This window comes from Cetorhinus maximus, chromosome 14 (genome assembly GCF_964194155.1).
Source record: "Cetorhinus maximus chromosome 14, sCetMax3.hap1.1, whole genome shotgun sequence".
In the NCBI taxonomy this organism is placed as follows: Eukaryota; Metazoa; Chordata; class Chondrichthyes; order Lamniformes; family Cetorhinidae; genus Cetorhinus; species Cetorhinus maximus.
Window position 1 is genome coordinate 25,785,898 of NC_135892.1, and position 14,413 is coordinate 25,800,310.

Genomic DNA, 14,413 nt, shown 5'->3' on the forward strand with positions numbered 1-14,413 from the left:
TGAAGGCGGGGAGAAATGTTAAGGTCAAAGGGTTTAGAAAGAAAGTCCTCAGATTGGGGCCAAGATGACTGAAGGCTTTGCTGCTGATAGTGGAATGAGGAAAGTTCTGAACTGGTAAAGCAGAGGTGCAGTCAGGGACTTGCGACTAAAGAAAGTTGTAACAGTTCATTAAAGCAGATAATCTGTCATTGTCGCATTGCTATATGTGGCACCCTGCTGTAGGCAAATCGACTAATATTACATAGCCATTGGCTAACCTTATAACAATGATGGCACTTCACTGGCTATAAGGTACTTTTGGATATCCTGAGGTTGTGAAAGATGCTTAATAAATGCAAATTGTTTCTTTCTGACACAATGCTATCCTTGTGCCACAGAGCATGTGATGGCTGCCAAATACTTGCACACAGTCACTGGAAAAAGGCTAAAAAAAAGTAACACAAAGATTAAAAATGCAGCATTACTAATGTTTGTATCAGTCACTGTTTGCATTCCTTGGTTTGATAGTATTTTCATGAAGCAAAACAGTGTTTTCTTGCTGTTTTATAGCATATGTAATTTGATAACCTCACTGATATGGATAGTGCTAGTGGCGATCTTGCAAATGCAATTCAGAAAAATACGAAAATACAGAGAAAGTATTTAATTTCATAGGGAATCCATAACAAAGAGGCATAATTTTAAAATTAGGGCTAGGCCATTCATGAGTGAAATCAGGAAGTAATTTTCATACAAAGAGCAGTAGAAATCTGGAACTCTTTTCTCCCAAAAGGAGTTAATTAAAGCTATCAAGGGATTTTGAGCTAAGGTTGGTAAATAGAGTTGGTAAATTGAGGTACAGATCTGCCATTATCTATCTGAATGATAGAACAGTCTCAAGAGGCTCAATGACATATTCCTGTTCCTATGTGAATACTTATCTTTGCATAGCTGCCTGACTGCTGGAAATTTTGCATAGAAAGATCCCCCCCCCCGCCCTTCCCCGTCCCCAGAAGCAGCAAATAAAAACACCAGGTTTTGGTCATCACTCAGATCAGTTCAAAACAATCACTTGCCTTAATTCTGGTCAGGAATGAGGCATGAAATCAACTTGTGGAGTTGACCATAGTGGAAGATGGGAAGAAGCACTTTGGAGAGGCACACAATACGTGGCATTAAACATAAGATGTCTCATCGGCTTCACTTGCGATGATTCACATCTTGGAGCTTGTCATTGCATTTCCTGTATGTTGTGCAATCTGTTGACTTGGAATGTCTTGTTACCTTGTAAAAGTGGTTCATTTTTTTTCCAGTTTTGATGTAAATCAAGTCCTTTCTTTCTCTCTTTCAACCTCTTTTTTCTCTCTCTCCAGCTCAGTTGAGAGGAGAACACCCCAGTTACTTGCGGGGTGATAACTTCTTCCGATTCTGTTGTTCAGACTGTGCAGAAGATGGGAAGGAACACTTTGAGAGACTGAAGCTTACATGGCAACAAGTACGTATTATTGTTGAAACTATGCTCAATGCGTTTTATATGCAAGTACAAAATGTAACCATGGGCATTGGTTGTATCTTCTCAATCAAATCACCTGTTTATTTGCACTTTTAGGTCCAAAACTTGTGCTCTGTTCTTAAACCTTTGTCTGATGTTCTACATTAGTTGTGAGTTTATTTGATTATTATTTATGAATGCTGTGCACCATGATGTGGGCTGCTCATTATAATAAGGGCTACCTTCTTTCACTAGTTGAACTTTGACCCCGAGGTACATGGAACACTCTTCGTAACCTGGCTAACCAAGAGGATGTTGACTAAGCTGGGAGTCACTAATTCTTCTTCAGAAAAAGGTGGCAAGGGAATGCTAGTAAAAAGGTCAGAATAACTTAGAGGGTTAAATGATGAGGGCAGGCTGCTTAAACTTTTATTCCCTTGAATGCAAAAATTGAGTGTTGATCTATTTGAGGTGTTTAAAATAATGAAGGTATTCAATTGGACAGATATAGAGAAGCTATTTCCTCTGGTGGGGAGATCAAGAATGATGGGTGTAATTGTAAAATTGGAGCTAGGCTATCCAGGAAGGAAATCAGAAAGCAAATTTTCACGGACAAGGGCGTGAAAATCTGGAATTCTTCCCCTCACAAAAATCAAAAGATTGTGGATGCTGGAATAATGGGAACTTCAGATTTTTGGTAGTAACATTGAAGAATATGGAGCTAAGACAGGTAAAGGAAGTTGAGGTACAGATCATATCATTTAATGGAAAAAAATTGATTGTATGGTATAAAATGGACAGAATACTGACGTTTGTGAAATTGTAGCATGATGGTATGGCACCCATGAACCCAAGGAATGATACCACAATGATGGTAGCATTACTTCACCAACTGTGGAGGGGTGGGGGGAGGTTGTGGGATTGCAATGGTGTAAAACCATCTCAGGCTGCTTTCTAACTGTACCTAAGGATTTAGAACGCTATTGACAGGGGTGAGAGGACAAATATGTTATGTGCGAGTCCATGCCCATAAAGAACTGGGATTGAGAATGTCCTATCTACATTCATAATGTTTGCAGCAAGCATTCATTTTCATTTTCATGCACTGGATTTAAACCTAGGGTCTTGAAGGTAAACAATGAGAATTTGAGTAGTGTTCCTTAAAGCATTTCATTGTTTAATGGGAAAACAACTTATTCACTATTGAGAAGAGGAACAGAAACCTGTTATCTTGTCATTCTTGGAGTCAGAAGGATAGCTGGTTTCTAATTTTGCAAAAGCGATTTTCCCTAAATTTACTTGCCAAGCACCAAGTGTACATTCATGCCTGATAAAAGCAAAATATTGCAGATGCTGGAAATCTGAAACAAAAACAAAAAATGCTGGAAAAATTCTGCTCTGAAGAAGGGTCATACGGATTCAAAACGTTAGCTCTGTTTGTCTCTCCACAGATGCTGCTGGACCTGCTGAGTTTTTCCAGCATTTTTTGTTTTTGTTGTACATTCATGCCTGTTTGCCTTGTCAGAACAGTCAATGTACAGGTTTCTACAGCTGCTTAAAAAAATTAACTGTCCTTTTGTATCATTTCAATCCTCCTCAAATGATGGCTTTTCTTCACAAAGTAAATTTAATTTGCCAACATTTCTCAAATCTTTGCAAAAGATGGCATAACTTGTGATTAAAATCAAGTTTGTGATTCAGCAAGGCAAATGCAGGAGGATAAGTTCCTCAATTTGAAAAGTAACCTTAGCCTCTGGTTTCAAGTTTTAGTTTTTCCTTTAAACTCGATAGTCAGAAGGTCATTGGTCCTCCCACTCCAGAGACTTGAGCACATACCCTGGACTGACAATCCAGTGTAGTAATGGGAAGTGCTACACTGGCAAACATGGGCAAGGAAATCTTCTACTGATATCACCTACCGCATGTTCTCAGCTGATTAACCAGTACTCTTCCATGTTGAACATCACTTGGAAGAAGCACTGAGGGTGGAAAGGGCAAAGAATACACTCTGGGCGGGGGACTTCAACGTCCATCACTAAGAGTGGCACCACTACTGACAAAGCTGGCCAAGTCCTGAAGGACAAAACTGCCAGACTGGGCCTGTGGCAGGTGGCGAGGGAACCATAAAGAGGGGAAAACCTACTTGCTCTTGTCGTCACCAATCTACCTGTGGAAGATGCACCTGTCCATGACAGTATAGTTAGGAGTGACCACCGCACAGTCCTTGTGAAGCAAAAGTCCCAACTTTAAACTGAGCATACCCTCCATTGTGTTGTGTGGCACTACCACCATGCTAAATGGCATAGGATCAGAACAGATCTAGCAGTGTAAAGCTGGGCATCCATGAGGCATTTTGGGCATCAACACCTGCAGAACGATATTCAACCACAATCTGTAAGCTCATGGTAGATTGCGGGATATGCTGGACCATGAGGCTCAAGCCAAGGGATCAACCTTGACTCAATAAATAGTGTAGGAGGACATGCCAAGCACAGCACCAAGCATCTCTAAAATTGAGGTACCAACCTGGTGAAGCTACAGCACAGGACTAATTGCATGCCAAGCAGTGGAAGCAGCATGTGATAGCTCAGCAACCACACAACCAACAAATCAGATGCTCTGCAGTCCTGCTGCAGCCAGTCATGAAGGCAACATGGTTTTGTGAAAGGGAAATCATGTGTAACCAATTTATTGGAGTTCTTTGAAGGAGTCACATGTGCTGTGGATAAAGCGAAGCTGGTGGGTGTACTGTACTTAGATTTCCAGAAGGCATTTGATAAGGTGCTACATCAAAGGCTATTGCAGAAAATAAAAGCTCATATTTTTTTTCCCCTAAAAATAAAAGCTCATGGTGTAGGGGATAATATATTGGCATGATTAGAAGATTGGATAGCTAACAGGAAACAGAGTGTAGTTATAAATGGGTCTTTCTCTGGTTGGCGGGATGTAACGAGTGGTGTGCCACAGGGATCAGTGCGGGAGCCTCAACTTTTACAATTTATTTAAATGACTTGGATGAAGGGACCGAAGGAAGGGTTGCTAAATTTGCTGACGACACAAAGGTAGGTAGGAAAGTAAGTTGTGAGGAGGGCATAAGGAGGCTACAAAGTGACATAGATAGGTTAAGTGAGTGGGCAAATGGAGTATGATGTGGGCAAATGTGAAATTGTCCATTTTAGCAGGAAGGATAAAAAAGAAGCATATTATCTAAATGGTGAGAGATTGCAGAGCGCTGAGATTCAGAGGGATCTGGGTATCTAGTGCATGAATCACAAAAGGCTAGTATGCAGGTACAGCAGGTAATTAGGAAAGATAATAGGATGTTATAATTTATTGCGAGAGGAATTGAATACAAAAGTAGGGAGGTTATGCTTCAGTTATACAGGGCACCGGTGAGACCACATCTGGAGTACTGTGTACAGTATTGGTGTCCTTATTTAAGGACAGATGTAAATGCATTAGAAGCAGTTCAGAGAAAGTTTACTAGACCAATACCAGGAGTGTGCGGGTTGCCTTATGAGGAAAGGTTGCACAGGTTAGGCTTCTATCCACTGGAATTTGGAAGAGTGAGGGGTGACTTGATCGAAACCTTTAAGATCCTGAGGGGTCTTGACAGGGTGTCTGTGGTGAGGAAGTTCCCTCTTGTGAGAGAATCTAGAATTAGGGGTCATGGTTTAAAAGTAATGGGGAGAATTTTCTGGGGGGGTGGGTTTGTGCAGGGGCAGGCGCGGACCTGATCGGCGCCCCTGATCGGGTCCGCGTCGCCATTTTACGTGGGCGGGCCAATTAAGACCCACCCAGTGTGACTTGCGCCTGGAAGCGCTGAGCGCTCCCTGTCGAGGCGGGTGGGGGTGGGGTCCCTGAGTCGAGGCCTGCGCTCTTTTGCGCATGCGCGTGAAAGAACACAGAAATCTCCCTGAGGCACAGAGGTGCTGGGACATGTCAATGAATTTTTATTAAAATTTTTATTCAATTTATAAACACTTCATGAAACCTCATCCTGCCCATGGATGAGGTCCCATGAAAAATGCAAAGGCCACCTGGCCTCTTCGCCTGCCCGCCAACCTTAGTTTAATTAGTTTTTAAATGGCCCTAATAGGCCTTTGACAGTTTGGTGGGTGCGCAGCCGACTCGGCTGCGTGCCTGCTGAACTGAAAATCTAAATGATGCGCGGTGATGTCGGGATGCACGCCCAACGTCACCTCATGTCATTTTACGCCTCGCCTCACCCTGCCCCCGCTTGCCAAGCCGAAAATTCTGGCCAAGGGGTCGCTCATTTAAGAAAGAGACAAGGAGAAATTTTTTCTCTCAGAGGGTCATGAGTCTTTGGAACTCTGTTCCAAAATGGAAGGCTGTTGGAAGCAGGGTCTTTGAATATTTTTAATGCAGAGCTAGATAGATCCATGATTAACATGGGAGGTGAAAGGTTACTGGGGTAGGTGGGAGGTTACAATTATATTAGCATGATCTTATTGAATGGCAGAGCAGGCTTGAAGGGCTGAGTGGCCTACTCCTGCTCCTAGTTCGTATGTTCATGTGTAATTAAACAACTAACAGGAGAAGGACGCTCCACAGATATTCCATCCTTAATGATGGGAGAGCACAAATGTCAGTGCAAAAGACAAGGCTGAAGCATTTGCAACAGTCTTCAGCTGCTTCATCAATAACCTTCCTACCATCATAAGGTCAGAAGTAGGGAAGTGCGCTGATGATTGCATAATGTTCAGCATAATTCACGACTCCTCAGATACTGAACCAGTCCAAGTCCACATGCAGCAGAACCTGGATAACATCCAGGCTTGGGCTGATAAGTGGCGAGTAACATTCATGCCACATAAGTTACAGGCAATGACCATCTCTACAAGAGAGAATCTGACCCTCTCCTCTTGATATTCAATGGCATTACTATCGCTGAATCCCCAGTATCAACACCATGGGTGTTACCATTGACCAGAAAGTGAACAGGACCAGCATTTTAAACACTGTGGATACAAGAGCAGATCATCGTCTGGGAACCCTGCAGTGAGTAACTTACCTCCTGACTCACCAAAGCCTTTCCACCATCTACAAGGCACAAGTCAGGAGTGTGGTCGCATATTCCCCACTTGCCTGGATGAGTGTGACTCCAATAACACTATAGAAATTTGACACCATCCAGGACAAAACAGTCCACTTGATTGGCATCTCATCCACCAACTTGAGCATTGACTCCCTCCACCACCGACGCATATACAAGATGCACTGCAGCAATTCACTGATGCTCCTGTGGCAGCACCTTTCAAACACGCAATGCCTGCCACTTCGAAGGACAAGGGCAGCAGGTGCATGGAAACACCACCACCTGCAATTACCCTCCAGACCACACACCATCCTGACTTAGAGCAGTATCATTGTTCCTTCACTGTCACTTGATCAAAATCCTGGAACTTCTTTGCGAACAGCATTGTAGGTGTACCTACACCAGATGGACTTCAGTGGTTCAAGAAGGTGATTCACCACCACTTTCCCAAGGGCAATTAGGGATGGGTAACAAATGTTGGCCTAGCCAGCGATGCCCACATCCCATGAAAGAATAAAAAAACTGTCAGTGGTGTGATTTTCTGGATGAAATGCTAAACGGAGACCCCCATCTGACCTCTCAACTGGAAAAAGTAGATCCCATTGCACTATTCCCAAAAAGAGAAAGGGAATGCTCTCCAGTGTCCCAGCCAATATTTATCCCTCAACCAACATAAGTAAAGTAGATGATCTTACTATATCACATTGGCTTTGTGGAAGCTTGCTGTGCCCAAATTGGCTTCCACATTTCTTACATTACAACTGTGACTGCATTCAAGATTATGGCTTTGGTTACTTATAAGAAAGGACAAGGAGCAATCTAGAATAAAGATAGTTAACTGGAGGAGGACTAATTTCAATGAATGGGGAGATGATGGCATAGTGGTATTGTCGCTGGACTAGTAATCCAGAGACCCAGAGTAATGCTCTGGGGACCTGGATTGGAATTTGAATTCAATAAAAACAATCTGGAATTATAAGTTTAATGTTGACCATGAAACCATTGTCGATTGTTGTAAATGAAAAAACCCATCTGGTTCACTTATAGGGTTCCCTTTAGGGAAGGAAATCTGCCACCCTTACCTGGTCTGGCCTACATGTGATTCCAGACCCACAGCAATGTTGTTGACTCTTAAATGCCCTCTGAACAAGGGTAATTAGGGATGGGCAATAAATGCTACGCCCACATCCCATGAATGAATAAAAGAAAAGAATTGAGGAGGAATCTGGCCTGGGTAAATTGGAGTTAATGACAGATAGGCAGAAATATAATGGAGCAATGGGTGGCCTTTAAAGAGGAGATGGTTCAAGTGCATTCTAGTTACAGATCCACAAGGGGTGAGGGAGGGCAACCAAAGCCAGAGCTCCCTGGTTGACAAAGGAGTTAGGGAGTAGAATGAAGCATAGAAAGGAGGCGTATGACTGATGTCAACTTGATAATACAACTGGGAATCTTGCTTAATATAAGAAGTAAAGTGAAAAAGAAAATAAGTAGGGCAAAGAGATACTATAAGAATGGATTGATGGCTAAATAAAAGGGAATCTTAAGGTCTTCAGGAGCCATATTAACAGTATAGGGATTGTTGAAGGAGTGGTAGGGCTGATTAGGAACCAAGCTGGAGATCTACTGGTAGAGTCAGAAGGTGTGATGAGGTATTAAATGAGAACTTGAATATTCAAAGCAGAGGTTGAGTATGTTCAAAGCAGAGATCGATACCAATGACATTAAAGTGTATGGGGATAGTGTGGGAAAATGGCATTGAGGTAGAAGATCGGCCATGATCTAGTTAAATGGCGGAGCAAGCTCGAGGGGTCGAATGGCTTACTCCTGCTCCTGTGTTCTTCCTACGTCCTAACTTTATAACTGTGTTTACCAAAGAAGAGGACTTTGCCAAAGCTATAATTAACGAGGAGGTTACCAACATACTACATGGGCAGAATTTTCCCGTTGGCATGTGGGGATGGGCCCTGCATGTCTGCGCATAAAATGATGCATGGTGACATCAGGCGAGCGTCCTGACGTCATCGCGCACCATCGCGATATTTCGTTGGGCGGGCACACTATGATATCTGCTGCGCACCCGCCATTAATTAATGGGCCACTTAAGACCCTTGACTCACCAATCAACTCCGATTTTTCGGCGCCCGTGCAATCTTTGGGTCGGCACACGGGCGCAACGGGTAGTCGGGTAGGACACACTTGTATAAACCTCATCCACAGGCGGGATAAGAGGGCTCACTGGGGTCGCGAGTGTGCTCTCTCAAGTATTGATTTTTCAAAGTTATTGAAACTTGCCTGTGTGATCTGCAATACTTCAAAATGCATATCAGCTGCCTTGCCTGGACTCTTAATCTTCAGGTCAGCACCCTGCAGTGAGGAATCTTTTTTGGGCTTGTAGGTTTCTGGAAGCCTTCCCATAGCCTGGGAATGGGAGATGAACCCTCCACTGGAGGCACCTCCTCTGAGGAGGAAGGGAGGGCTAGAAGGGGGAGGAGGCCAGGAGTGTACATTCAGCCCCCAGGAGAGCCACCTTTGGGAGGACAGGCGCAGGCACAAGAGGTGCAGGGCCAAGAGATAGGCCAAGGCGGAAGGGGGCCGCAGAAGACGCCACTAACCTGCTGCCAGGGTATACAGGCAGCGAAGCAGCTACCTCAGTATGTCTGAGGTGCAGTGCCGAAGGAAGCTCCATCTCTCAAGGGAAGACAGTCATCTAGATCTGTCAGATGATTGGGCCTGAGATCTCTGCTAACCGTGTGGATGGACACCCCATGCCAGTGGCTCTAAAGGTCACAACTGCTCTCAATTTCTATGCCTCTGGCTCCTTCCAGGGGTCGGTGAGTGATCTTTGCAGTGTTTCCCAATCAGCTGTCCACACTTGTGTCAAGCAGGTTACAGATGCTCAGTTTAGGCGTGCATTGACCTTCATCCACTTCCGTTGGGACCAGGCAAGCCAGAGGCTTTGCGGTGATTGCTGGCTTCCCCCGCGTCCAGGGTGCTACAGACTGCACACATGTGGCCATCGAGGCACCAGCAGGTGAGCCGGGTGCCTCGGTCAACAGGAAGGGCTTCCACTTCATGAACATGCAGATAGTGTGTAATCACAGGATGCTGATTTTACAAGTCTGTGCAAGGTACCCAGCCAGCTCCCATGACGCCTACACCCTCAGACACTCCCAGGTGCCGGGGCTCTTCAGTGCTCCAGCCCAGCTTGATGGATGGCTGCTGGGTGACAAGGGCTATCCCCTCAGAAGGTGGCTCATGACGCCTCTCCACCAAGCAAGAACAGAAGCTGAGCAGCGGTACAATAGGATCCACGCCGCCACAAGGGTTGTGGTGGAGAGAGCCATCGGTCTTCTCAAGATGCGCTTCCGATGCCTTGACCGCTCAGGGGGCACACTCCAGTACCCCCCAGATCATGTGTCAGTGATAGTGGTTGCATGCTGCGTTTTCTACAACCTTGCGCTGGAAAGGGGGGATGCAGTGGACGATGAAGACATCGACGCAATGGCTGCGGCTGCACATGATGAGTTCAGCTATGAGTCCGAGGATGAGCATGCACAGGGAAATGCTGAGAGGGTAGACGCTGACCTGGGCGTGCTCCAGGGAGGCAGGGACACCCGGGAGGCTTTAATCCAACGAACCTTCAGCTCGCATACCACAGATGGACCTCCAGGACAAGCCTGGGCCTTAGGCTCCATACTCGACACCTAAGTACCAAATCTTCCAGGTTAGGAACAGTAGCTAAGGGTCTTGTTAATAAAGCTGAATGTCTCACAAAGCAATCCTAACATTTTTGGAAACCATACACATGCAGAAGAAAAGAGGCACCCTCAGCCATGATCACATGTCTGAATTTAATATCACAGGCAAATAAACTTAATGAAACAAAATGACAAGGGTTTTCCAATTCAAAGCAAATCCTAAAGACCTCATCTCGGGCCAACACAAAAGCACCAGTAATAAACCCGCAGTGTGCCTAAGGTGCCTTATGTTTACGTTTCGGGGTGCTATGTCTTGGTACTGCCCCATCGCTGGGAGTGGCATCTGAGACAGCCTGCTGACCCTGCTGTCCTGTTGGCCTCGATGACCTTGGCGGGCGTCCTCTGCCCGTGGAGACTGTACTGGCCCCGATCTGCCAGTTCCATAGCTGGCAGCTCCCCAGTCGTCGCAGCCTCACCGGATGCTACGGTCGCTGAGAGAGGGGCGGAGTAGCTGCCAGCCTCACTTGGAGTGCTTGGAGAGGTGCCCGCAGAGACGACAGGCAGCTGCTGCGCCGACATGAGGTCGCTTTGGACCTCCCTGCTCACTGTGGATGGATGGGTACTGAGCTGGGAAGCCCACACCATCTCCCATAGTGGCACTGACCAGCTGAGGTCAATGCCGATGTGAGGGCTTGCTGGTCAGAGCGCAACCCCAGGAAGCCCTGATGGCTCTACTGAAGGAGCCTCCCCACGAGAGTTGCCACTCTCTCCATGGAGGAAACATGGTGCTTGGACATGTGGCTCATTGCTTTGGCGATCGTCCACTTAGACTCTTCCACCATGGAGACCAAGCCAAGCATAGCCTCATGTATCTTCCCCAGATTCTCCCGCACACCTGGCCACATTTCCTGCCTCTCCTACGTTGCGGACAACCCCAGAGGCACATCATCAGGCACCGACTGAGCATGTGCCTGGTCCTCTGCAGTCCTCCTCTGACTGCTGGCACCATGGGCACTGTTTGTCTCTGCCAGTTCTTCCAGTGACTGTGAAGTGCCCTCACCACTGTGCCCCGGGACACTAGCCGATGTTCTAACTCCGACCGAGGTGCTAGTATCTGCGCTGGTGCCTGCCTGGCAGATATGGTGTGACGCTGGTGAGACTTCAGGGCCCTTCAGGTGTGAGAGGGGGCCTCTGCTGCTCCTCCTCCTGGCCCTGTTCTGCTGATGCTCAAAGGAAGAACAAGCACAGTGGATCAGTTAACATGGAGACAATGATAAAGTGCATCCCTGTCCCCCGGATCATTATGCACTCATCCTTCCATAAGCAATGGTCAAGCCATGTTGCAAAATTAAATCACTTAACATTAAGCACTGCTATGGCTGTTGGGAGAACAATGCTGATCTCACTACTGGGGATACATACCTGGCCGTGCACCCCAGCCTCACCAACATCAGTGGACCTGGGCACATGGCGCTTCTCCAAATCCAGGGCCTCCTGCTCAAACTGGCTAAGAATGGCAATCTGCACCTGGCCCCCGCCAGTCCTCGCACGCTCTGCAGCATTATGAGCATTCTTCTCCTGAAAATGAGAGAAGAGCATTGATTTGTGCAAATTGCACATGGACTCTCTTCGCGCATGGCCCATCCCAGCCAAAGTGGGAAATATCAGGGCTCCAGTGCCTCCTCACCCCGCTGCTGCCGAACACTCACACAAAGGTGCTAGGCCAGTTCCCCACTGCCTACATCACATTAGGCACCACATGGTATATCCTTCCATGGCAAGGAGACGCAAGCACGTGGAGCGCAGAGATGGTTCGTTGCCACGCCGCCTTGAAGCTCCCCTCCCAGCATGTCATCTCCCTGACTTGGACATGTCCTGCAGTTCAAGCACAGCACCTTGGTGCAGCTCCTCCAGGTTGCCCCCAAAACAGTCATGTGGGTCTCAGTGTACCACATGCTGTGGGCGCAGAACCCATCTCTTCACCACCCTCTCAGGCTGACCTTGGCATGGGCAATATCTGCTGGCCCACCCAGCAAAGGACGCATGCCGTCAATGATTCAATGCAGCCACTACACTCAGACTTGGTGGGGGGGTCGGCAGCAGGGGGGAAAGCCAACCTGCTGGGTTAAGTTACCAATGCTAACATTGCCCTCACCCTTCCAGAGTGCAACAAGTCGTTGAAGCGCTTGCGACACTGGATCCAAGTGCGCCGCAACACATCCCGGGAGCTCACCACCTCCGCCATCTCCTCCCAGGCATGTTTCATTATGTGTGGGGGCCTCCTCCTGCCCTGGGGAACCAGCACCTCCCACCGTGCTGCCACCTCCTCGAGGAGGGCAGCAAGGCAGTCATCGGAAAAACGAGGGACACACTGGCCTCATCGGAAAAACGAGGGACACACTGGTTCTACTTTCTGGCCTGGCCTGCCCTGATGGCCTGCCTTCCGGCCTGGCCTGCCCCGATGGTCTACCCTCCGGACTTGCATAACCTCCATTGCCCCTCTGCAGAGCCCTTCGCCCAGCCATTGCGAGCAGCCTTTCCAAGGCTGCCAGGCCTTCCGTTATACAGGCCACTGGGTCACCATTGGACACGGCAGGTTGAGCACGCCCACTGCCACCCGCCCACTGCCACTATGCATGGGAGTCGTGAAGTACGCTGGGTGGGTCTTAATTTGCCTGCCTGCGTAGAATGGCAGCGCAGACCTGATCATGAGCGGTGATTGGATCTGCTCCCGTTCCGCCCACACCCCGGCCATCCAGAAAATTCTGCCCCATGAGACTGAAAAAAAATAAAAAGGCACTACAGGTCGAGTAACCTTTACCCGAAACCCTTGGGGCCGATTGCATTTCGGTATTCAGATATTTTCAGTTTTCGGATGTGATATAGCCACCGGTAGGCCTAAGCCTACTTACGTTACAATAGCCTAAGCCTAGGTTAGCTATAAACCACAAATACTAGGTTGTTTCTCCATTTGCCAACTCTCACACTCTACTTCTTATCTGTTAACACTTATTACATCTGTAGTATGTCACATTGCTCTATACACTTTCTGTGCATAAGGTTGAGTCTGGTCAGCGAGGTTCGTGTCAGCTCGGGTCACAGACTTCCCCTGCTGAAGGCTGGTGAGGTTTGTGTTGGCTCACGTTAGGGTCCATAAGATCATAAGACATAGGAGCAGAAATTAGGCCATTAGGCCCATCGAGTCTGCTCTGCCATTCGATCATGGCTGATGAGTTTCTCAACCCCATTCTCCCACCTTCTCCCCGTAACCTTTGATCCCCTTACCGATCAAGAACCTATCTATCTCGGTCTTAAATACACTCAATGACCTGGCCTCCACAGCCTTCTGTGGCAATGAATTCCATAGATTCACCACTCTCTGGCTAAAGAAGTTTCTCCTCATCTCTGTTCTAAAAGGTCTTCCCTTTACTCGAGGCTGTGCCCTTTACTCTTCCCCACGTCCACTCTATCCAGGCTTTTCAGTATTCTGTAAGTTTCAATCAGATCCCCCCTCATCCTTCTAAACTCCATCGAGTATAGATCCAGAGTCCTCAAACGTTCCTCATATGTTAAGCCTTTCATTCCTGGGATCATTCTCGTGAACCTCCTCTGGACCCTCTCCAGGGCCAGCACATCCTCCCTGAGATACGGGGCCCAAAATTGTTTACAATATTCTAAATGTGGTCTGAGCAGAGCCTTATAAAGCCTCAGCAGCACATCCCTGCTTCTATAGTCTAGTCCTCTCGAAATAAATGCCAACATTGCATTTACCTTCCTAACTACTGCATCAACCTGCAAGTTAACCTTAAGAGAATCCTGGATTAGGACTCCCAAGTCCCTTTGCACTCCAGATTTCTGAATTTTCTCCCCATTTAGAAAATAGCCCATGCCTCTATTCTTCCTACCAAAGTGCATGACCTCACACTTGCCCACGTTGTATTCCATCTGCCACTTCTTTGCCCCTTCTCCTAACCTGTCCAAATCCTTCTGCAGCCTCCCCGCCTCCTCAATACTACTTGTCCCTCCACCTATCTTTGTATCATCTGCAAACTTAGCCAGGATGCCCTCAGTTCCTTCATCTAGATCATTAACGTATAAAGTGAAAAGTTGTGGTCCCAACACTGACCCCTGCGAAACTCCACTAGTCACCGGCTGCCATCCTGAGAAGGACCCCCTTATCCC

The 14,413-nt window shown here is 47.1% G+C and overlaps 1 protein-coding gene across 1 annotated transcript in view; it reads left to right on the top strand.

Moving 5' to 3' along the window:
* The window catches only part of kat14 (lysine acetyltransferase 14), a 74,736-nt gene that overhangs the window by 26,351 nt on the left and 33,972 nt on the right, over nucleotides 1–14,413 (top strand). The window contains exon 2 of the mRNA XM_078556715.1: nucleotides 1,353–1,474. Coding sequence (XP_078412841.1) covers nucleotides 1,353–1,474 — 122 coding nt within the window. The remainder of the gene's footprint in view (nucleotides 1–1,352; nucleotides 1,475–14,413) is intronic.